General features: G+C 39.5%; 1 protein-coding gene across 3 annotated transcripts in view; it reads left to right on the forward strand.

Annotated features, from left to right (window-relative positions):
• Positions 1 to 1,115: 1,115 nt before the first annotated feature.
• C1QTNF4 (C1q and TNF related 4) overlaps positions 1,116 to 25,248 on the forward strand; it is a 38,363-nt gene continuing 14,230 nt past the window's right edge. Inside the window, exons 1-2 of one of the 3 annotated variants that reach the window (XM_085224635.1) lie at positions 1,116 to 1,264; positions 16,737 to 16,922. Coding sequence is in view for 1 of the 3 variants with exons in the window: in XM_085224634.1 (XP_085080760.1) it covers positions 1,258 to 1,264 (7 nt within the window). In the remaining 2 variants the exon portion in view is untranslated. Of the gene's footprint in view, positions 1,265 to 16,736; positions 16,923 to 19,931; positions 20,089 to 25,248 lie in introns of those variants that run through there. The other 2 variants (XM_085224634.1, XM_085224636.1) reach the window with 2 other exon arrangements.

Raw genomic sequence — 25,248 nt, forward strand, 5'->3', positions numbered from 1 at the left:
TAAAAAGAAATAAACCTTGCAACAAGAGAAATATTATGAACATTAAGAATGTCCAAAAACATTAAAAGGTTGGTGTAAAATTATTTTAAATTAAACATGAGAATCTCAACAAAGATAAATGTGATCAACTTTCCTTCTGCAAAAACAGCAGTGAAATTTTTTTATTGGCTCCTGCCATCTACTGTGTGGTATCAGAAATGCAGCATAGAAATGTGAAAACCATGCGAAATCTACTTGCTGGCACTTCAACATAGAAATAGTTCCTATTTCATAACACTTCCAAGCTTAAATACCTTGCCCTAAATGTGTAATCCATCTCTGTAATTTCAGAGAACAGTTTTGCTGTGTCTCATCCATCCTGTGTGTCAGAGTTACTCTGAAATCATGATGTGAAGCCATGTGAAAGCTGAGAAAAGGTGCAGCCTTATACTGCACGTCTTGGGGAGAACAGTAATCTCAGTATGTGCTTGAAGCAAAGAGCTTTTCAAACTGCCTGCATCCAATCTGTTTGCCACTGTGAGTTAGCAGTGTAGTCTGGACCAATTTGTCTGGAGGGCAGAACTTGGAGAACCTTTGATGTAGCCAGGCTGGTTCAAGCTATGTTTCTTCTTTCGGCTTTGGAGTCAGAGCACGTAGTAGAAAAGAAGCCCACTTTTTTTTTTTTTTGCTCACCAAGTTAATAGTTTGATTTCAGAGATCTTGCTCTAAGCAATCTCTCATGCTGCATATTGTCTGCCTCAGAAATGCATCAACTGTTCAAAGAAGCACCTTTAACATCAGTTAACTTTTTATTATTATTATTCAGAAAACCATTGTCCCTGTTAATTCTGTTTTTAGGGAAAAAGGAAACATCTGTGTGCTGTTTGGAACCACACTATCAAAAGAAATGGTGTTCTCCCTGAGCATCAAGGATCCACTTTAGTATTTTTTTTCAATCTAAATGATAATTATCCAGTCAAATTCCCTGCCCCTCAGCACTTTTTCATATTCCTGTAAGCAGCCTTTCTAGAACTGTCCTTACATGACAGCAGTAACAGCCACTCACCCCCAACTGCCGTTAACTGATAATCATTGTGAAAGACAGAGGTTTCCAAGGCTAATTAACTGATAACCACCACTCAGATGAACAAGCAGAAGGATGCAATAGGACCTCTGTTGCCTGTATGCAATGTGCTGATGAAAGGACATCTGCTTCCAGAGAAATAACCTGTATGAACAAGGTGTCTCCTGTGCTAACCAGGCGACTCGACGTCTGCCATGGCAGGTTTGTTAATGGGCTTAATGATATCACCTCCTATCATTAGCTGTTCAGCCGTAGTTACCTTCTCTAAGAAAGTGCTGCAAGTCTTTGGATGAAAATTCTAATATTTATACTGACTACATTCCCTTCCCCACTGATTCAGTTAGAAAGAGCTACAATCTGGACACAACTATAGCTTCAGTTTCTTAAGGCTGAGATTAGATTCTGTTGAAGGCTTCTGGCCAGATTCTACACTTCTACAGAGAATAAAAAAGGATTTAATTGGTCATCAAGTCTTTGCTATTACGCAAAGCTTGGTCAGAAAATCCTATGAAAAAACTCCTGAAACTCTCTCAAGAAATCAGAATTTCTTATTGCCTCCTGATTTCCTCTTTTTTTTTTTAAATTCCTTTTGCCATGAAAATTTTAAATCATTTTTAATAGCTCACTTTTTATAGCTAAGAAAGTCTCTAAATGAGAAATTCAATAGTGAATTATTTCTAACATCCAAATTTGCAAAGCCATCTCCAAATTAAAATTTGTTAGATGAAATTTTGCTAATTATAAGACCCCCTTTAAGTACTATTCCTAAAATGTCAGCATTTCAAGTTTTTAATCAGACTGTAAGCATTGCAAATTCTGTAAGTGCATGAAATTAATAGCAATTCAAGGGCCATTGGTGGAGTTACTAACTAGAGTTTATATGACTGGGAACGGGTCACTACTTTGTAAATTAATTTAAAACCCACTACCATGATAAAAATGGAATATAATTCAGAACTTAGCTACTGCTTACTTGGATTCACTGTATGAAATTCAAAGAAAAACTTGAAAATGGTATGAATGTATTAGCATTGCAGTGGTGTGCCATTGCATACATCTGCCAGAATGAGTGCACAGCTGACCTCTAATGACAGGAACATGTTAGATCAGGTCAAGTCTCATAAATTTGCAACTCCTTTACCCAAGAAACTTGAGAACTGAAAAGAAGAAAAAAACAGTTGAGATATTAAAGCAAGTTCTCAGTAACTGTCCTGATGTTCAATGGGTAATGTTTGCTTTGGGAATTCTAGTTTTTGAATGTCACTAAAGGCCCTCCGTTAAGCATGAAACATGCTTTGCATTTTTATTCTTTCCTCTGCAACAAAGGACTCTAAAATGTAAGAGAAGACTGAAGAAAAGCCCTTGACTTGCTGTCATTTTAGCAAAGAAGTTGTTCTGCTAACAGCAAAAATAATGGACTCCTGTGACCTACAGAATTGTTTCCCCAGATTTTTTTTCCTTTCTTTCAGTCCCTGAGTACACCTAGATTGGTCCCTAGTTTTCTGATTGCTTCACTGTTTGAGAGACAGCATGACTTACTGAGTTAGTAGTTAGTGCTTGTGTGCCTCTGCTCAGTAGCTCCAGGCTGACTCCTTTGCATGCCAACACCTCTGAGATGGACAAGGAGCCGTCTTTCTCCTCACCACAAAATTATGTTTGTTGCATTAGAAAACCAGATCAAAGAGTCCAGAATGTTCACTAATTTAGAGGCTTCTAACTGAACTACACCATGGTGAAATTTGCTGCTCTTGTGCCGAATATAGAAACCTAACTCTGTTAGGGTTCTCTGCTGCCTCCCTCTCTGGTAACTTCCAAGGAAGCTCACCATGCTGCTTCAAATCGAGGATGCGTTGCTGAGGAAAATTCCTTTTTTCTGGCTTTTATAGGATGTAGCTTTGGAAATGTTATTACATGGACTACTATTTGCATAAAGCAGGATTTCTCCCTCAAAGTCAGCCCAATTATAAAATACAACAAAAGAAAGCAGATCCATCAGTTCAGTTATTCTGTTGAGAAACTTCCTTTTCTTGTACACCACAGTGTGTGTCATCTGGCCACATACTTTGACAAGGAATGTTAATTGAAGAGACATTTTAATATGTGGGAGTGACTGTGACAATTTTGTGTCTGCACAGGGTAGGAAGAAGGCACAGATTATGAATGTTTGTGAGAATCTTAGCCTTATAATTACAATACTATGACATATTAACTTCTGACATGTTTCTCCAATTTCTTTATATCTTTTATTATGACTGGAAATGTAACCCCAGGATCTCCTCCAGGTAGTGCTGAACAGGTCATACAGCATCTACTGTAGGTGTGGGAGGAATTTGGAGTTTGTAATTTCAGCCTGCAACTCTTCATCCACAGCTTTTCATCCTGCAGCATTAATAGATGATTCTCATTTGCAACTTTGGAAAGATGAATTTAAATGTAAGACTCTCCCTCACTTTTTAGGAACCTGAATCCAATGCTCATTTTAGACTTCTGTGTTAAAGAGATGTTATTCAGACTTTATTGCAAGGAAGCAGCATATGTATAGGTGCTGGAACAATAACCTTTTGTATATCAGCTGCTCAAGGGTAACTGGACTTTCTTTGAGAGTAGCTGTGAGAATATTTAAGATTATTTACCCTAGACTGACTTGTGTAAATATGTATAGAGCGAGGCTTGCAAATATTAAAGATACGAAATATTTTTTCCTAAACCAATACTGAAAATGAATTTAGTGATTCAGAGCTGACCTACTTAGGAGTATATACCATAATTTTCCTTTGATAGAGCTTATATTTGCATAAACCTCTTGCTCAGAACTTTTGATATCTTTCCCTTTTAAACCTTTCCAGTGTTTTATGAATTTTTGTAACTTATCACAGACATCAGTCAGTCTCTGATGAGGCTCCTATTCTCCATAGACTTATAAAGCTCCACCAGACTTATAAAGCTACAACTGTACACCTCCGTGGTGATACCAAATTCCTTCAGCAAAAGAAACACTCACATAGAGAATCTTTCAGGGGGTATTGTCCATATATTTTGTACAGCTTCCTGTTTTATTGCACAAGATTTGATTCCTGCCATGTTTTCCCTCATGATGCTCATTTCTGGTACGTATTTATATGCTTATTTATTAAAGAGAAAGTACCTCTTCACATGCAGAGAACTCACTTATTTCCTCTTCACTAACCAGAGTGGGGGAGCAGGGGCAAAAGTAAAGGAGAATTGGTATTACAGACCCATTTTGCAGATGAAACATGACAGCCTATGATTTAAGCAGAAGACCTTTGAAAGCCTGACATAGCAGCGAGAATCAAGTTTTTGTTGCCCAGAATAAGTTTATGTGGAGGACTGTCATATTTTAAGAGGTTAATAGCTTTGACTTCAAAAGCCCTTTGTACCAGAAGCTCTGCCTTCAGCTCTATTTTCAACATTTTTTTTTTCTTCTCAAAGCAAAAGAAATTTCATCCCCATTATACATCCCTTTTGCATTTCAGCATATGCCAGGGGCAAGCATGAGAGTTTCTTTCTGCATCTGATGACTCATAAGGTCGCTTCTTTGACCAGTCAGCCTTTGGCTTAACACGCTCAAGAGTGAAGCCAAACAGTAACTTCCTGGTTCTTCACCCAGTTTTTTTCCTCTAACAAGGAGGTTTTTCAGTTGCCACAGGAGCTCTCCCATAAACAGTTTTAGTTTTCCACAAGTATGTTAATAGTGCCTCTAGATGTCCACAATCACCCCCATTACTCTTCTTTAAGGAAAAGAATGAGAGGCATTTGGTTTTTATGTTCTAAAGAACTATATCACACAGACAAAGCGATCATCAGTCTATTGCCAAAATCTGAAATACGGGCTGGTTCTGACCATCGTGGTTTTGTGACTCATTGGCCAGAGAATGTTATTTGGCTCATCAGCATGCACATTTGCCAGAAGGATGCCAATCTGTTGAAGCTGATTCCGCTTTTGGACAGAAGAGGCCAACAGTATTGCTCTGCAAGTATAACATTGCATGTGTTTCATTGTGTGTTATCAGCAAGGTATCAAATGCTATAGTGAGCTTAATTAACAAAGTTTTACAAGATCTTTTAGTCAGATAATCTACGTGGCACCACACATTACATATGTTAGTTTCCTGAAATTTCCACAGGGTAAAAGAGGAAAAGTTACCTGTATCAGAATCAGAAGTTCTGTTCCTTGAAGCACACATGAAATGAATGCAGCTCTGCAATATGAGAAAGAAGTAGATGAATCCATGCACTAAGTCTCTTTCTTTTTTTTAGTTTCCACTATTCTTAGTTTGGGGATTGCTATCAGGATTAGAAGGTGTTACTTTTGGAAAACAGTGAAGGGCAAAGAGGTGGACTGTTTTTTCTTGCTCCCTCTCATGCTATTTTTCAATTTCTTTATTCATGAAATCCAATGCTGTACCACTGATGAGCTGGACTTTTCTATGAAATTGAATGAGAAAAACAACCAAAAAAGCAGCTGTAAGTAATACCTCTTTTTCCAACTGAGGATTACACTTCACTGAATTGGATATTGAGTCAGAATCCTAACAGATTGTGCAAAACCCACCAGAAGTCCATTTGCACCTTTGGCAAAAGGTGCCTCTGAAAACTCTTTCTTAAAGGATATTTCTCTTAGAAAGAGGAAGAAAAGGGCTGGGAGAGAACTTGCAAAGAAGAAATAGAAGGATGCAATGTGGGTTCTCAGTGTTATTCTTTATTCTTTATTAAACTTCATTTTGAAACCAAACTGAAAATTGGCAAAGCTTCAGGAAAATTTAGCAAAGAAACAGCTTGCAGTAATCTAGCAATGAGGGTTACTATGGCAATAGCAGTACACTGTGAGATTTAGTAGATACAATTTTCCATGATTCACAGTATATTTTTAGCTATTTTTCTTTTTGTTCTGTCATGCAAATTGCCTTTCTAAAGAAAAGGAAGGACAGAGTATCTGGATCTTGCCCTCAGAAAAGATAGAGAGGTGTCAGTTTGTGCTTAAGGGAAGTCTCTGTGCTCTAGCTTCAATTTATCAAGTCTCCTAAAGAAATCTGGAGTCTCTGTTCCCCTTCATCTTGTCTTGAGCCTTTAACACCACTGCTTGTTCCTTGCTTCTAGAAATCCTTCCATCCTTTGTTCCACTTAATTTCCTTCTCTAATTTGTGCCCCCGTTTCACAATTCAAACCCTAGGAATAATTTTTCCCCTTCTTTTCCAGCTATTATCCAGCATAATTCTTTTCCATACCACTATCTCTTTTCTGAGTGGCATTGTTTCAGCCCAGACATTCAAAAATCTAACCCGTGTCTCCCGACCTCCTTCCCTCTGCGCAGTCCTCTCTTTGGTCTCTCTGTGGCTTGCTCATATCCTGAGCTGATAAGACTTTAATGTCCTACTACTCTCAATCACACTGATTCTATCACTCTCCTAACCATTGAGATATACAGTCTAAACATAGTGATTTTTATAAGGCTCTGACATGCAAGCTGTTATCCTCTGTTTTCCCTCATATATCTCAAAGAACTGCCCTTCTGTTCTTTGACCACATGCCATACCTTGTCATTGGGTGCTCTTCTTCCATCACAACTAGAGTCTCTGCTCCTGGGATACGCTCAGAGTCATTCAAAGTGTGGATTGCTTCATTTTTTAAAATTTTATTATTATATTTTATTTATTTTTATTTGCTTTCTCAACTGCTAATCTCTTCCTCCTCCGCTATGCCAGGTTCTACTTTGGTTCCTCAACTGCACGAACTAAAAAGTTAACTAAGTGCCCTTACTCTATGTTGGTGCTTTTGATCATCCCCTTCACTTTACCACTGTCTCCAATTTCTGTTATTGTATTCCAGAAGTGTACAAGCGGTGTGTTACATTGGCTTTAATATAAGGTAGATGGCTCATGAAAAAAGTAAAAATAGCTCCTTTTATTTCCCATTTGTAATTCACCTCTGCCTCTTTATATGGAACAGTGGCACCTTAGTAGTTTAGCAACCAGGAAACTGCACAGAATCACAAGCAATCATCAGAACACACTCATGCTATTCTTCTTTGACCATCCTTACTCTTTTTCTTTGTTTGTTGAATTCACTGCAGTATTGTTACTAATTGGGCTCAAAATATCTGTCTGTTATACTCTGTGTACACAGTTCAAAAGAAATGAGGCTTTGTGAAGCCTCTCTAGATTTTGGAAGGAGTGGAAAAATGCTGAAAAGAAGCAGTTCTTTGTCAGTCAGGGCTGAAGAATCTAATGAGGTTCTGTGGAAGGTTTAATAAAAGACCTGAACTTGGATACCCACCGTTCACAACTCCTACTGGTTTCAGTACTAGCTGCAAATGTCAGCATACATAAATACAAATAAACATATACAAAATAAAAACTAAATCCTAAAAAAAATTAAAGTTAAAAAAATACAGAAAGATCATTTTATCAAAGCATAATATAATTTTATAGTCAATCCTCATGCTACAAGATACAAAAAAAAGCTGACAGTTTATGTGAATTCAGAAGCATTTAGACACAGCTGATCAGTAGCTGGGGCTGTGGTGCAGTGTTACATAATGCAAGTTTATGACTTTGTAAGATGACGTTTTCCTTTCCAGCATTACTGATTTGTTTTTTCATTATTTTTTTTTCCCTATGATAAGAAAGTAAAGTATTTCAAATAAGTACTCTGTACACTTTTACACCACGTGAGGCATATTAAATGCACTAATGGTATAAATACAACAATATGATGATTCTTCTGTCACAGAGGACACTAGACAAAGATGTCCTAATCTTTTCTGTGATAACATTCCTGTATTGCTCAGATTAAGCTTTTCTCCTCTGAATCATCATGAAGCATGGCAGTATTCCTCAGGATAGTTGATGGATGCAAAACCCAAGGAATGAGATTTCCTCTCACAAGAATCAGCAGTACTGGGGCTCCATCATCTTCTCTGTAGTGCCATCAGTCCCTCTTGTAGCAGCAGAATTAGCTGGGCAGAGGCTCTGCTGTGCTCTGGAGTGGCAGGTGGCACTGCAGGACAGGAGATCTCATCAAGTTCCCTGCATGACTGTGAGCAACCATTACAGCTAAGAATCTCAAGACTTCTAGTTCTCACTGGGCCGTGTATTTTTCTGACACTACCTGATCTCCTTTGTCCTCTTTGGTGGCTGGGAATGCGGTTTTCTGACTGTGAATTGTCTTCCTCAGGTTTTCTTTTTAAAGGTACTCAAAGACCTTTGGTTATTATTGCAGGAGTTTACAAACAATCATTAATGATATTGCTATTGTTCTACATCTAAAGTAATTAAATACCTGTAAGTAAACGTTATATTTGCAATTAAATGCCCATATTATATTTTCAGAAATGTCTCCTGTGCCCACAGCTATCACATAGCATTTTCCGCTACTAGAAACTAGGATTTCTTAGGTTGAAATCTCTTTTACAGTCTTTACTACACTTTTTACCACAGATGCATCAACATTCACAAAAAGAAAGCAACTGTAATATGTTTTTGGTGGTTTCTTTAAGTGTTTGAAATCTTCAGCGTGTTCTAGGTGGTTTGCTAAATAAATACAATATTGCTATACGTTGTATTTAGTGTTCCAGTTTCCAAAATGTATTCCCTGCACTGTCCAGTAGATGATGCTAATGCATTACAAACTATTCTTTAAGTTTGGTCCAAGGAAAGCTGTGAGTCTCAAATGTCTATTATTGGCACATCTGAATCGCTCTCTTTGATTTCAGTGTTTACTATTATGTGCAATTTATAGTTTGAGAACGTGTTGTTTTTCTGCTGCAATTTTGTTACTTCTTTTGTGTTCCTATGTACCAATCTTTTATAACTTTGATACTCCAGTCAGTCTGACATGAGTTTGACCAGTTTCAGAAGTCCTTTGGGTATGTTTGCCATCTATTTACTCATGATTTGTGAAGTATGGCATCAGGCTTTTTGCTATGTCAACATTTATTCCTGTTTCCTGTCTGCAGTATGTGAAGCTAAATTCTTGCACTAAAAGGACAAAAGCAAAAAGGTGAAATGACTTTCCATGAATCTTCCAGGATACTCAGCTTTTCTAATCACTTTCCCTAGCATAAGCGTACCTTAATTATAGACTTCAGGAAGAAGCATTATGATTTTCCTTTGCAATTGATTCTGATTTTCTTACACTGAGAGACTTGCTGCTAATTTCACACGAAACTTTCTTCATGATCCTGAAATTACTTGCAGAATGAGTATGCTCCCAATCATATATATCAGAGTCCAAGATTTTTCAGAGAGAGTGTGTCTGTATGGCATTTATAGACACTATTTATATTTTGCTACTGAAAAAAAGTAGGTAATAAAAAACGTTTGCCAAGGTGAATGCATAAGAAACTTGAGATCCTTCTGCCTGCTTCAGTCTCAACCTCATCCACTAAAGTGGTGGAATTCCTACTAGACTCTTACAGGGGCTAGATAGCTAGTTAATATTCCTCCTAAGCTAGCAAACTAGCACTTGTGGCCCTTTCAGCTGTTGGATCCTGTCATAGCTGTTACCTGCTTGCTTAATAGACTCACCACCAGAAGGACACCAGCCAAGAGAACCAAATCTTCTAAGGAAGAAAGAAAGAGTACAAAAGAGGGAACTGAGCTACCACTCTTTGGTCTTTCTTTCTTTCTCTCTCTTTTTTTTTTTTTTTAAACTTTACTCCCTTGGAAAAAGTATGAGCACCTGAGAAGATGGAGAAAGAACTGTCTTGTTTCTCACAGCAAGCAGGTCTGATGTCTGTCCTTGCTAGGCTATGGTGCTGAAGCTAACTAGACCATTTGACTTTTCTTATACCTTTTCACCCAGGAAGGATTAATTATATGAGAAAGTTCAAGCTTCCCAAGTCACTCTTTAGCAGGCTCAAAGACAGACAAAAACCATTACCGGTAATTGCATTGCAAGAGTTGGCAGCACAGATGAGATCTAAGAATAGGCCACCCAACCAGCAGCTAGGGCATGAAGCTGGTTTAGGAAATGCATGATTCAAGGTGTAGGTGTTAGACTCATGTGCCTTAATCTAGCACCTGGGCAAAAAATACCAGAACATATGAGTAAACCAGGAAGAAACACTTCAGCAGAAGCATATCTAATTGTGCAAGGCATACAGGCAGATGTGCATGATTAGTTGTTGTGTAGTCATTAAAGCAAAGAAAGAAAGAATGGGCAAATTGTTTGAATAGAGAATACAAAGCAGTCATCTTTTTCTATTTCCCTGGCATAAATCAGCAACAAATATGCATTCGTCACCATGTTCAAGGAGAAAGAAATAGTGAGAGACAGAAAGAGAAAGCACAGCACTACAGCCAACAGTACACCCTATCCCTTGGATTGGAACCACCTGCCTGGCCAGTGGTCTGCCTCAGACCTGGTTTGGTGATGTGTGCCCCTTTGGGTGTAGCTTCATACAGTATCAGAAGACACTGTATTAAAAGTGTTAAAGAGAAATCATTTGAGTACAAAATAGTAATATGTATGTGTAGATACTGATTCATCTCTAACTATCCAAGTAAGTTCTAACATGGAAAATGGCCAAATCAGCAGTCCAATTAAAAATATCTGCTTTTTTCCATGAAGTCTTGTTATATTCGAGATCTGGAGGGCAAAGCAGAAGTACCTAGCTTGCTCTGCAAGTAATTGTCTCTGTGAAGGAATAAAAGGCAAAAATTTTATAGAAATTTAAAAGCAAGGGCAACGATTGAGAAAACACAGACTTTAGAGAGAGATTGCTTTCAGCCCTGGCAGGCAAAAGAGCTATCGAATAGGAGAAAGAAGTACTGAAGAACTGGATCTGTTTTGTTTTATCTTGAACTTTGATGCGCCCTGGAGAGGGGCAGACTTTTTGTGTAATTGACAGGAATTTTAACACGCCAGTACAGCTGGATGATGAGAAAGAAGCTGCTGGTCGCTGTAGCTTAACTTGATAGAATTTGTCAGGAATGACTTTGCTTGCTGTGATGAGTAAGCACGGGAGACATTTCATTGCTACTTTGAGGCTGTTTTTAATTCACTGTAGACATTTGGGTTAGGAAGCTGAGCTTTATGGGCCATTGTGTTTAAGTAATTTGAAACAATTGTTTGGGCTATTTTAGGGAAAGCTTGGTTTCCATTATGTTGGCAATCGAGAAGAAACGTTTATGTTAGCTTTAGCTGGACTAATTTGCTTAGTTTTGCCTTTGAGTTTCATTGTATACATTGAGATTGGTATTTTTTAGTTTAATATAACAGATTCACCTCAAAATGGTTTTTAGGTCATAGAAGCATGGATTTGGGTGCGGAAAGCCTTTATATACAATAAAGATACAATCAAAGAAGATAAATAATGGTAAATGAAATTAATTTCTGGAAGATTAACAGTGGCACAGACATTCAAGAGACATCATCTAGAATGGCCATAATGCCAAAGACATTTCTCTCAAGGTATTACTCATTTATTTAAGAGAAAGTGAATTTTTGCTGAGAAAAACTCATACAGCAAATGCCCAGGGCATGTATTGTTAAGCCTTTAGATGCTGAAGGAATACTGAGTTCTTTGCCATAGCAAGGTGTGCACACTGAAAGTACGCACACTATAATTTCTTTGTATGTGATCTCCACAAATAAATTGCATAGAGAATTGTATAGCTAACAGTCTGAGACTGCATGATTCACATGTGAGATTTCAGTGGGTTGGAGCATACTGGGTAAGGAAAGAAACATTTAAATATGAAGGGCTAGATTTTTAGAACTGTGAATGTTCTAAGCAGTTTAATACAAGTAAAATATAATTTCTAAGAGTATTAGAAACTGCCAAATAGGAGAAATCTGATCAACTTCCTTTTCCTCCGGAGAATAAAATTAAAAACATTGTTCTCTTTTTGTGGGCAGGGGGAAGGGGCAGGGGCAGAATTGCAAAGAAAGTAGGTCATGATGACAGCTTCTGTCCAGTTAGGCAGGATATTTGGAAGAAAATGGAATACAGTTTGTACTTCAGTATTTTTGCTTCAATGAGCAACAAGAAAAGAAAGTTTTTCATAAATTATAATGAATGGAATGTGTGTTAAGTTCATCCTATGCTTTCAATTAGAGATCTGAAAATCAGGAAAGTGTTTTGATTCAAATTCTGAAGCTCTTTGTTTGAAGACAAAGGAACTGGCACATAGAAAAGACAAAAGTACTCTTTTTTGCCTCTTGAGTTAAGTAAGTTGAACTTAGCACTGATAGCCATTGTATAGGAAAGTTGGCAGTGTTAGTTAATGGAAAAACAGGAAAAAAAATAGGGGCATAGGAGCAGTTCATAAAACTTTAACAAGACTTTAAATATTTTAGAAGGAAAGCTTCTTTTTGAGTGAGGAAACTGACTTGGAGCCATCTTTCATAGCGCCCAAGTCTCAAGAATGAGAGAGGAGGTGGTTCCCAGCTGCAGGAGATGTCTTTGAGCAATATGCTGTTTGCTTTTTCATGGCAAAGGTGCAGCTGGGAAAAACACTGAGCTATAGCAGATGCAGTAAAGGGACAGTTTCCTGCATCATGTGAGAAGAATTTGGCAACATGGAACTTCTTTGATCTCGTTCTTTTTTCAAAGTTTGCAGGACAGTCTTGAGTGTGCAGGTGTGTGCAGTTTCATGATGTAATGCTTACAAAAAGCAATGCGATACAAATTCACAGTACCAGTTGTTTCCAGCTGATGATAATCTCCAGCAGTTATATGGCATGTGTCTACTAGTTCAATGTATTTATAACTGTAGACGCATTTTTAATACAGTCATACTTTGTGAAGATGATTTTGAAGAAAGATTGTTGGTTTTTCTTCAGTGTTTTGTCAAGGTGCATAGAACCATTTTACCGAGGCTGTTTTTCAGTTTCACTGAAGCAATGTATCGCAAAGTCTTGCAGCTGGAAAAAAAAAAAAGTACACATTTTCAACGAGTGTTATGTGTATGTGAACTTTCAAATAAAAATAAAGATAAAAGCATTCAGAGTTAGCACCACTGTAACTTGAGGGCATTCTTGCTGGGTTGACAGAGGCATAGGGAAAGAAGACCAAACAGAAAACCAGGTTAACAGCAGAAAGTAGAACCAAAGGGAGCTGAACTAAAATTCTTACTGCAGTTTAATTTCACAATTTCAGAGTTTCAGTTTTCAGTTTTTCACTAGTCAGTATATTTCTGTGGGACCTAATCTTTAGTAATATGCATGGCACCAAGAAACGAGTGCATAGACTACACTACAGGTAATCTTCTATAGTATTTCAGGCTTTCACAAAGGTTTCCCTGGTTTATCTGGAAAACACTTGCAGACCCATGCTGCAATTGCCAAGTGAGTCAAAAGCTAATCAGAAAATACAGAAATAGAATCAGAGATAAACTGTCTTTATTTCATTTGTATCACAAATCGGATTTTCACCAAAGATTTCACTGAATGGGACGAGTTTTTAAGGAACTCCTCTGGGTAAAGTGGAAAATAAGTCTTCAAAGTGCTGTACCCATACACTCCTAAATTTCTCTAGTGATAGCAATTATACCCACCTTTTATTCCTGGATCTGTAATGTCCATAAAGAAATGCAGTTGAGGATGCTGCTGCCATCTGACGACTTGTCCTTTTCAGGAACATACATGCATTGAGTGGCTTGGATTTTGTTGGTGGTACGGGGTTCAATCAAAGTCAACTTTAACAGAAGGGAAGGAAGAGTCTGCTATTTCACAGCAAATGTAGTAAATATATATATGTAAAATAAAAATATATAGTAAAGAAATAATTGCTCCAGAAATGAGACTTTATAGCTGTGTTCTGTTGAGTGGGCAGGGTAGTATAGAAGGGTAATTTATTGCAGACAATTCTGTTGTGTCATTATTCACCCAAAATAATGACTTAACACACTTGCAAACTGGTAGGTTATCTCCATAGATACAGTTAAGTGCTAAATTGAGAACTCTGAAAGTGAAAAGGGCTACCCTGAAAAGCTGTAGTGTGTATGATGCTGATCATTTGGCTTGGGATTTCAGATTTAGAGGAGTTTTGCAGCCATATAAAATTACTGGAAAATGCTACCTAAGCATATCCAGAAGGCTTATTTAAGCCTAAAATGATATTTGTGGGAGGCTGTGTGTGTTTGAGGCTGTCAGCTGACAAACATTTCTTCTAATGACAGTTCTGCCTCAGGCTGTCCTAGACCATGCCCAATTTCTGACACATGCTGGGACAACTGCACAATGAGCAGAAGCAGGGAACTTTTCCAGATGATGAATCACCTTCTTTTTTACCTTTGACTATTTTTCAGACAAATCTTTTTCCTAATGCGAGTCATCATGTAACAGCTTAAATACTCAATATGAAACATTTGAGGACCAATTTGAGGACCAATAAATCGTCAAGAGTTAGAGGTTACTTCTTAGAGCAGCACTGCTTATCTCTGTTCAGCAATATTTGCAGAGGCTCAGAAATTCCCAGGTGCACAGTTATCAGGAAAGACAGCTTTGCAGGGTGTTTATTTTATTATTTCAGCTTATAAGGAAAGATTCTGAATCCTAAGCATGCAAAAGGGAGAGTTGATAGTAAGAAAAAATTGTTAACTTAAAAAAGATTTTAAAATATGAACAAACAAATCTTAAACCCACACAGGCGTGAGCAATATGAGGAGATTTCTGACAATATGCAGATTGTCAAATAAAAATAATGAAAAACTGAGTAACCGAAAGGTTGATCGATCCTGCAAAGATTTCTTTCAGTGCTTTTGACTCATTTTCTATTCCAGTTTTAACCTTTGAGTGAGTATGAAGAGCTTAATGCTCATATTTTCAGGTAAACATTCTAGATTTGAAATGTAATTTTAGATATTGTGGGAAAATGCCCAAGAAATTCAGAAGTTAATTCAAGAAACTTGTAGAAAAATCCTAAGTACACCTAAATAGGTATGCAGAGGACAGGATAGCTTAAATATGGTTTCATAGTGTCCTTGAGATATAGAACTATATTATTTTCATTTGGACAGGAAAGATTATTTTGTAGAAAGCTCTATGTGTTCTTAACTTCAGGCAAATTTTAGTAGCACTAAAAAAAAAATTCTGAATTTATCACTGGATACAGTTTTTGTTAATAATTTGTACATTAAGGAAGTAAAAAAAAGCATCATACACACTCTGCTTATATAGTTATCATTCACTAATTGTGGAATTTTGTTTGGACTTTTGCATGGATACAAGAACAGTGGTATTGTTAATCTTTCCTACCTGTATATGCTAATAATTCTCATCTTTAGAAGTTGAAACTGGAGCTTTATTAAAGAATATAAGCATTCCAGACTTTATTATGTTTTTAACTTGTATTCTAGGGTTAAATGTGAAAGAGTTAAATCTTCCAGAATAGTTGCAAGGAAAAGAGACAAAGACTAAGGAAAAAGAGACAAGAAAATATAAGGTGTTGTTTTCTTTTTCATTTTTCAGATAGGATTAGTTCTTAGGAAAACTGTTTTAAAGCAATTGGTTGGTTGGTTGCTTTCTAGCTGAGTTAGATAGATTTGACTGTGAAATCCATTAACCCAAGGCCTTTGTATGCGTCTGCAGGTGCCCCAGTGGAATTCAGAGCTGTACATTTCTCTGATGTCTGATAACTACTTCAAATATAAGGGGAGATGCTTAGTATTTCTTCAGGAGAATTTTTGACATTCTCTTCCCCTTTGGTCATAGAGAAATGATTGGTAGAATTTTAAATTTCTTGAAATTATAACCTTCTTTCCTACTTAGGTTATGTGAGCCTTCAGTATTCCAGTCATGAGAATTGTCCTGACACTTCAGTCTTGCCAGTCATATCATATTTCTTTTTAAAGAGGAAAACTGTCATTTTTTATCCTGGTTCCTCAGACTCTAGCATTAGAAGATGAACAAGCAAAATGTTTCTTCTCTTTAAATTCTTTTGACAGCTTATGTGTGCCATACGCTGAGTTCAAACAATATTTTTTCTGTCTTCCTCTTCTGTTGTCAATGTTACATCCTTCTGGCCACTTTTCTAGTGAATAAGATGAGCATTCACGTCTGTCAAGTGCAGTAAAATTGCAGCATGCTGCCCTGTTATCACTGTGCTGTTGGCTTTATCTGCCCTTTTTGTCTTGGAGTCACCAGCAGCTATTGCTCACCTTTTTCCAAGAACTCCTGTCAGGTACCTCCTAAAATTTTCTGTTCCACTTTGCCAGACAAGTTCCTCAGCAGGTGACTTGCTGAGCATCTAACACCATTTCATAAATTGAGCATTTTCTGTTTATCTTTTCACCTTGTGTTTTAAGTAGCCAGTCTGCTACAAGGGCTTCTGCTTTTTTGTGTTTTCTGACTGTTGAGCCTTTTTCTGATGATCCTTGTCAATGGTTTCTGAATCTTGTCATTTAAAGAATATCAATTTGCTCCTATTGTATCCAGGATCACACTTCAATCCCAAGAGTATATTTCACACTGCACTTCTGCTGGCTTGTACTAGGTGCACCTCTTTCATTTAACAAAAAGGGAACAAGCATATCCAGTACTGGTCACAATTGCTGTTCCTTCATCATTCGTGCATATGGCAGAGAACAACTTTTTTGCAAAAGGAATCGTACTTTCTTCTGACCTGTCTTCCTAGGTGGACCTACTCCAAATTTCAACAAAATGATATACTCAGAATTTCTCTCCTCTTAACTTTCTGCCCTCACAGTACAGACTCCAAACATCTGATGTGATCAGTGAGTCCAAGACACAAGCTTTACATTCTTCTAAAGTAAAAAATACGCAGATGTCCCTTAAGTAGACCACTCAGAATCACCAAGTTCCAGACCATGAAAAGACACAAGCCAAGCAAAGGCTCATCAAATACCATCATTTCCAAGAACAGGATTTGCAGGTGAGCTCTCAAAAAATCCTGTTATCTATTTACTCAGTATAATCACTAATGGTATCTTATATTTGCTGTTGAGAGACTTCAATGTAAGTTAAGTGATACTATCTGCTGATCATGCAGTTTCCAGATCAATAATAAATATACACTCCACCAGTAGCCAATAAAGTTAGTTTACCTATTAGCGAGTCTTTACATGTTCTTGGGATTTTTTTTTAATCTTTAGGTTTGTTTGAATCATAACTGACTCTGATGTTTCCCATCGTGAAAGTTGTATTATTAGTGGCTGTAAACTCAGTTTGGAAATGTAGAGATTATTTCTTCAAGTTATTCCTCCTTCATTTACTGTTTTCCTAGTTGGACTTCATATCAAGTTACTTTTCAAACAGACAAAATTTTACAAGGTGGGCATATGTATCAGACACCAAAAATTCACAAGTCAATTGTCTCTCCAGTACTTTAGAAAATTAAGTATCCATTTTTATTTACAACAGAGCAAGGTTGCTTCTGTAGAGAACAGAAGTGCTAACATTAATACTGAATGAAGCATGAAGGGCAATGCCTCTGTGTATGAAGACACCAGAAGTAACAATATAGTTCAGGAATTAAAAATATGGCACATAATGATTACTGAGGGCGCTATCAACAGCAGTAAAAATGATAATAAGGAGTACATACACATCAAGACCAGAAAGCCTGAACTCCAGCTAAGACCATTTCAGGATGACTTAGCAGCAGAAAACCTGGGTTCTGCTAACAGATTGTCACACAGGCTACACCTGATATCTCAAAAGAAAGGCAGGAATAAACATTAACAGGAAGAGAAAACAAAGACAATGGGAAGCAGCCTTGACTAAGGATTATGGAAAATGAAGAAAGCTAAACTGGAAAAGCACTTGTAAGATTGTCATTTAGTAATGCCATAAGAATTTTCACAACACTAACACACACACACACACACACACACACACACACACAAAAAAAAGGCACCACAATACTCCCATGGGGCTTCAAAAGATATATCCCTGTTGGGAGGACTTCCATCTGCAGTGAGGGCTACAGTATGAGATGCCACTGGAAGATCTAGCACACTTCCTTCTTCCCTTTTCCATTTTTGCCCACCAAAACCTTCTTCTGCCTCCTTCCTAGGGACCCACGGTTAAGGCAGCTCAGCTCTCTTTAAACACTTTTTCACGGAAAAAGAGCAAATCCACTGGTTGCTATGAGTGGAATCACAGCCCATTTCTCAGCCCTCTTCCTCCCCTCAGCTGAAGCAGAGAAGGCATGAAGCAGTATTGCCCCAGTAAGAAGAAAAAACTGCTGGAGGCAGAAGCACAGCCAGCAGAAGCAGAGCAGAAGTTAAAACCATGGATTGCACAGGACAGTGCTAAGTATGTGCCTAACTTACAATACTTAGTATCTTGGTATTCAATCATTTTGACCACAACATATACATTTAGAATAACATTACTATCATACTGTTGATAAATTACTCATCATGGCTATCATTGCTAGATGATTAAAGGAATGCATTTGTCTGGGCTGTGTTCAAGATGAGCATTTTCATCTCCTGCAAGTCAGTGGTCCATTCATTCTTCCAGGAGCAGTAAATTAAATGTTGAGTAATCTGCCCTATGAAACGTGTAAAGAAGCTGTCAAGAGAGCACAAAATATGTTTAGCCAGCAGTACCAGCTGGATGTGAGCCCGTGCAGGATGCTTTGTTCAGCTGTCAGCTGCTAGCAGAACCACATGAGGGTTAGTCTGTAACTCCCATCCCTCATCCCACTTCTCATCTTCCCCTTTGCTTTACTGTGTAGGGAAGAAAGATAAGGATGTAACAGAGGGGCAGAAGCAGACACTGGTACATAGATGGCTGGGAAGGATAGGCACAGTGGCATGTATATAATGTTGTGCACTATGCTTTAGATCTGTTATTGGGGAAAAGACACCATAAATAGCATGAAATGATGTTCTGCTCATCTCACCTGCCAGTCCTCTTTATCTGAGGAAAGCCATTCCCTTGTTGTTTGTCTGTTTCCATTCTGCCATTGTGAATGGTGGGGATTGGCCTTGTTCCTGGTACCTTGGTGCAGGTGAGCTATGATGCCAAGGGAAGGAAGGAGTGGGGTGGAAATAGGTGTGGGGAGAAAGGTTCTCATGCTACAACCGGTGAAAGCAGCCCTAGGGCAACAAATGCTGTAGCATTCCCTAGGAGCAGCAACACCAGCTCCCTCAGGAATGCTCCAGGACTAGTACATTGACATCTATCTCTCTCCAAATGCAAGGTACAGCAGAGGGAAAGAACTCTGGTATTGAAAAGCCAGAACTTTTTTTAACCATTCCCATCTTCACATGTTCTTCCTGAAAGTCAACATAAGATGGTTTTACTGGGCTAATAGTAAATGTGCTTTACAAACCCCCAAATTTGCTCTTCAGGGTAGAGCAGCAGTGTGCAAAGCCTGCTATTTTGCCGTCAGCAAAAATCAATACAGATCTCCAAAGGAACAAGCAGCAGTCTCGCTGTTATGTGATGACCTAAGCAAGGCGAGCTTTCTAGGGATAGATAAGAGCTTTTGTTGAACCAAATAATGCAGCTGCTCCATTGTGGATCCGTTCGGATCCACAAATCTTCAGAGTAGAAGATCGGACGAGAGCACGATCTCACCAAAAGCCGCTCTCTTCCCCCAGCTGTACCGTTCCGTCAGCTCTCCGTCAGACGCCCACCCGAACACGGTGCTTCCCGCTCACCCGCCGAGGCGCGCGGCCAGCACACACGCCCGGCCCGCTCCCCAGAGCCTGTCCTCCGAGAAAGGCAGCGGGGATCCCGGCCCGTCCCTCACGGCGCCGCCCCGCCCCGCCGCCCGTTGGTGCCGCGCTCTCCCTCCTCCCCCGCCCCGGGGCCCGCGGGCTGCGCCGCCTCCCGAGGCCAATCCGCCACCGCGGTGACAGCAGCTCCGCACCCCTCGCCCCGCCGCCGCCGTTCCCTCCCCTCCGCCGCCCGCCCCCGGGCCCTCCTCCCGCCACTGATTCGGCGCCGGAGCCTCGGGTGCCCGAACCCCCTCCCCACCCCGGCCCCCGCGCTGCCGCCGCGGCTCCCGAGCTGTCAGTGTGCAGGCAGCGCCGCGGCCCCGCGCCCATCCCCGCGCCGCCCACCGCCGCCAGCGGCCGCAGGTACGGGGCCGGGACAGCCGTTGCCGCCGAGGCCGGGCTGCGGCTGGAGAGGAAGGGGCTGGGGCTGGGACCCCTCGGCCGGACGGGGCGACGGGAGGGGGCCTGCTCCGCGGAGGAGCCTGCGGGGGCCGCCGGCACGCGGAGCGGTGGCAGCGGGGCCGTCCGTCCCGCGAGGGCGGGCGCTCGGGACGCGCTGCCGGGTCTGAGCCACGGGGAGCCGGGCGCGGAGGGGCGCTAGGATGGGCTGCGGTCCCTCTTCGTCCCCACGGAGAGGCTGGACCGGCCAACGGGTTAACGGGGAATGCCTCAATCAGCCCCCTCTCTTTTCCCTCTTTTTATTTTTATTTTTCTAATTTCCACTCTTATTAAATGGGTAGAGTTTATGGGGACGGGCGTGAAATCGTGGTCCCGCTTGGAGCCGAGGTTGAAGAACCTCCTGAAGGCCGGCCACAGGGAAGGGAATCCTTAAAAATCTCCCGAGGGGCAGTTTCTCAGATGGCTTTAGCTTCCTAGGGGAACTAAGTCCCATGGGTTTTCCCAAGACTGGCGTATGGAGCTGATTCTGTTTTATACAGTACTCTACCAAATAATCTAGCTCACTCGTTCTCTGTGTACTTGACAATCCCAATGCCAACTCCTCAACCCACTCCCACAAAGTGGGTCAGCACCCCCAGATGATGTATCTACCAGGCATTCGGTGAGTTTCTGCTCTGCCAGCTGGCTGGGAGGCAGCGTTGTGACCCTTCATTATGCACATACTGAATGAGCCTTGCTTCAATTATTCATTCTGATGCTATTGCAACCTTCTGCAGCTTTCTTCTCCAGGGAGATGATGTGTAACAAGACTTTGAAATACTTTGCCATTGAGTCTGTGATCCGATCTAAGCGCACAGCAGCTGTTTGCTTCATGTAGCCATTCTTAAGGGTTAATTTATAGCAGTAAAATGTATGTCAGGGAAGAGTGAGGATTCCCAATAGGGCGCATTACCCTCTGCATTCCCTCTGTTCACCTCTAGAAAGCTGCAATAAAGCTGAAACCAGAGTACTTGAATGGCTAGTGGACAAGGATCTGGAAATATGTTTTGTATTTTCTGTCTCAGAGAGTTAATGCCGCAAAAGTACTTTTGGTCTCCGTAAGGGAGAACCTGTGGCTTCAGGATGGCATTGGTTTAAATCAGATAAGTTGTCCATGTGGTTGACATTTGCTATTTTACTGATGAAGAAACAGGTTCAGAAATTAAACACTCTGGAAACAGAGATTTGGCGACAAAACTGGGAATCTCATTTGTGGTTATTTGTGTTTTACTAATGTGATCATCTGTTCATTTTGCCATGTTCTCCAGATAATACTCATTGATAAATGCAGAACCATTCGTATTTTCTAAGTACAAGAGGCTAGATTGACCCACAGAGGCCAGCGGCCTTACTTGTTGAAATGTAGCTGTGACCCGCAATCAAGCAGGGCTTACATTCTCTCTTTCAATAGTAGACAAATTTTCAAATAGCAGCAAGGCCAATTGTTGATCTCTGGTTCTTAGAATTCTCATTTGTATATCAGACAGTAATCTGGATGGACACAGACACAAAGAGAAATGCTGTATGCCAGAGCTGTAGACAGCTGATGTAACTTTGCATCTTGTGTGCATAGCACCCAAGAATGTGAAGACCAAAAGAGGCTAGTGCTAATACAAGAGTGAACGTGCAGTGATCTTTAGTCATTCTGCTAAAATTTTACATTCTTACGGTTAGTTATAGGCAGAGAGTGCTGAAATAAACAAATCTGATAGCAATGATACATTTTCAAGATGGGAAGTACCCCTGAGAATATTCTCAGCTGAGAAATCTCTCCCACGAGATGTTCATCGCTACTTTGACTCTAAGGCAAGATTAGAATGAGATTAGATTGAAATGTTAGAATCTTAAAAATGCTAATGTCTGGGGCTTTGTTACCAGCATTTGAAGTCAGATATTAGGATCTGGTAGGTTTTACTCTTGAACTCTCCCACTCACTTATTCTTTTTCACTGCTCAAAGCATGAAGTGCACATTTTACTCAAAGATGCATAGTTAAAGAGAATGAAGTTCAACTTGCATTAGAACTACATCTTATTGACTAGTCTGTAACATTGCATCCTTATACTGCCTTGGAAGACATTAAGGCTTGGTATTTGATAGTTTGTCATGCTTTAGTAAAAGAATCTGCCTGATTGATTCCAGGTTTCACTCAGCAGAGCTGAAAAGCTTTAGCTCTTTCTTTCTGATTTGATAGATCCCATTGCCCAGGATATCCAAGCACAGATAAATGAGGACTTAAGTTTTCCTTTCAGCTTTCCTAAATCTTTACCTTTGCCAAGAAATGGAATTTTCCTGATGTTCAAATGAGATAAGTCAGTAATGTGCAAATGCTGTGCTGCTGTCTCTCTTTCAATCACTCTTATCCCCCTGAGTGATTTCTTGTTTTGGTAAAGCCTCTCTCTAGATGCATACATCCTCCATACAGGTTAGAGAAGAAAGGAGGAATTCCTACTGTCTCTAATCAAAGGTCTGAGGTTTCCAGCAGAGGTAGCCCAGTCAGAATCAGGAGCTGATCACAGATTAGAGCAGTAAGCGGCCACTCCTGAGGCTAATAATTGATTACTAGAGCTCCATTGGCAAACAGTACAGATTCATAAAGTCCTGTTTCTTCTTTTTCACCCTTCAGCTGGTTAATTCATTTCACGTATATGTTTTGTCGTCGGGGATTCAGCAGCAGTATCAGGAAAACTGTCATATTGGGTACAAGAATCTGGGGAAGCTATGGAAGCAGTTACTGAAATGGGAGCCGGAGCCAGTTGAGAGATTTGAGCCACTGTTGTCAGGAGGAAAACCAGGTCCTCTTTATGCCCATGTACACTAAGGTTTATGATCTACTGTGTGCCTATTCACGAGTGCTGTGACTGGTGTTTGAGCTCTGAAGAAGGAACCTGTAGTGCTTTGGTTAAGGGCAGGTGCAAAGAAAATATTTAGCTGATGAAAATCTTCTAAATGCCTCAATGCATCTCTTCCCTTGTGAACTGCTAGTTTAACTCAAAGTAAATGGAGTAAATTATGATATTTTGAATACATCCCTAAATCTATGAAGAGAACTGGCTACAACTTTCCCATTCATTCTTTCCAGCAGATTCTAACAGAGTTGTCTTTTATTTTTGTTTCTGTTTCTTTTACACATTAGAAGATTTTTTGTGGCATGGATGAGAGATTTAATTTAAGTTAAATTTGAGGTTCTGGATCATTAATTTAAATATTTGCTTCAGTGAGGTTCAGAGGGTAGCAGGTGAAGGCTATAAATAGGGTAAACATTATTTTCTGAACAGGAAGATATTCCTTAAATAATATTCAAAGATTCAGCACTCATACTGTTTGCTTTCAGTCTGTGCCAATCCTTTAGTCAGGCCACAGGCTGCTTATGACAGATACGATCTGCTTTTCTTCAGTGTTTTCTTAGTTGACTTGGACATGAATAAAAAGAGTAAGTAAATGACATTTGGCTAAGACCGGAAACTGTGAGACCTCACATGCTCTACAAGAAAAGATCAGAATTCAAAATTATTCCAGTAAGTTGGGAGAAATACTTAGAAAAAGAATGGGATGAAATTTGGTCGTGATAACAGCAAGGTGCTGCACCAGGGCAGAATTAATCAACTGTGTAAGCGCAAGAGAGAAGCAAATGACTATGCTGCAACTGCAGAAAAGAACTGCAGAAAGTGTTGTGACAGATCACAAGCTGAACATGAGTCAATGTCATGCTGTTGCAAAAGAAGGCAAACTTCTTGCTAGGAAATATAAAAGACATATAGCCTGAAAGAAATGAAGCACTTCTCCTGCTCTTTCCAGTGTTGCTAAAACCTCACTTTGAAGGCTCGGTGAAGTTTTGGATATTACACGTAGAGATGGGTGCGATTCAATTGGAAACTGCAGACAAGGGCAGCAGAACTCTTCAGAGGTCTGGGAAAATGTAAATTGCAAGAAGATTTGAAAAAACTTAAATTATTTAGCCCAAAGACCAGTGAGCTGCCAGGGGAGTATCTTCAGATATAAAATAGAAGAGAATGGTGCATGGTGGATTGAACAGGAAGCACAAAGTAGCAGAAAAAAAATATATCGTTTTAGACAGTAGAGGTAATTTTCTAGGACCTGGGATAAGAAAACTGATGAATATTTAGTCTGCGGAGTTTGTCCGGTCATTTTATGAACAAATTAGAAAATTATCTCTGGAGAATGTGATTTGACTACGTCCTCCCTTGGGAGCATACGTTGGACTATGTAATTTATTTAGTTTACTTCTATATGTATTCTTCTAATGTTTTTTGAAAGTAGCATATTTCATTTCACGTAAGGGAAATAGAAGCTGTCTGGGAGTATTTTGCTAACATTTGTAAAATAACAAAAGGTAACACAGCCCCTGGAATACAGTGTTCCTCTTTCTGAAAAGAACCTGGAAGAAAAATAAGAGTATACTAGAAAATGGTTTAAAGAGCTTGTTTTAGAGAAAGTGTAGAGAACAGGGCATTCTGATTTCTCTGAAACAGATGCTTACCTGAATTTGAATGCTGAAATCAGTGATATAGAAGAAGAAAAATCAGTGGGGATTAGCAGTTAACAAAATGATCAGAACTGAAAATACAAGCTCTTCCAGTGTATTACTCCTTGAATGATATACCCTCGTCCAAAAATCTTTTTTTTTAGCGATGAAATAAAATATTAGAATTCAGAACAGGAATAAAATAAAACAAAGTTCTACATTTGATCTTAGATACCTCTTCAGGGAGATAAAATCTAGGTCCTGTAATATTCATAGTTTAACATACACTTTTTAATATAAATGGGACAGTCCCTTGTGTATGATGAAAAATATTCTATGAGGAGACAGGTGGAAAGAAAGAAGAGAGCAATGACTGTCTCTTTTGGATGCTGTAGAGATGAGCTACTGCACGTAAGATCCGGAATAGAACTTGTTTTGAGACCAACTGAAGAGTTTTTTAATCCTCTAAGGGGAGAAGGATTTTTCCTTTCCTTACGTTTCCTCTCAGACGAAAGAAAAGCTCTGAGAGGAGTTAAAGCCATGCTGCAAGGAGTTGTATTTAGAACCAACAGTAGGGAATCTTTTCCACAAAAACAGGTA

The sequence above is a fragment of the Meleagris gallopavo genome, chromosome 5, assembly GCF_905368555.1.
Source record: "Meleagris gallopavo chromosome 5, MGAL_WU_HG_1.1, whole genome shotgun sequence".
NCBI classification, from domain to species: Eukaryota; Metazoa; Chordata; class Aves; order Galliformes; family Phasianidae; genus Meleagris; species Meleagris gallopavo.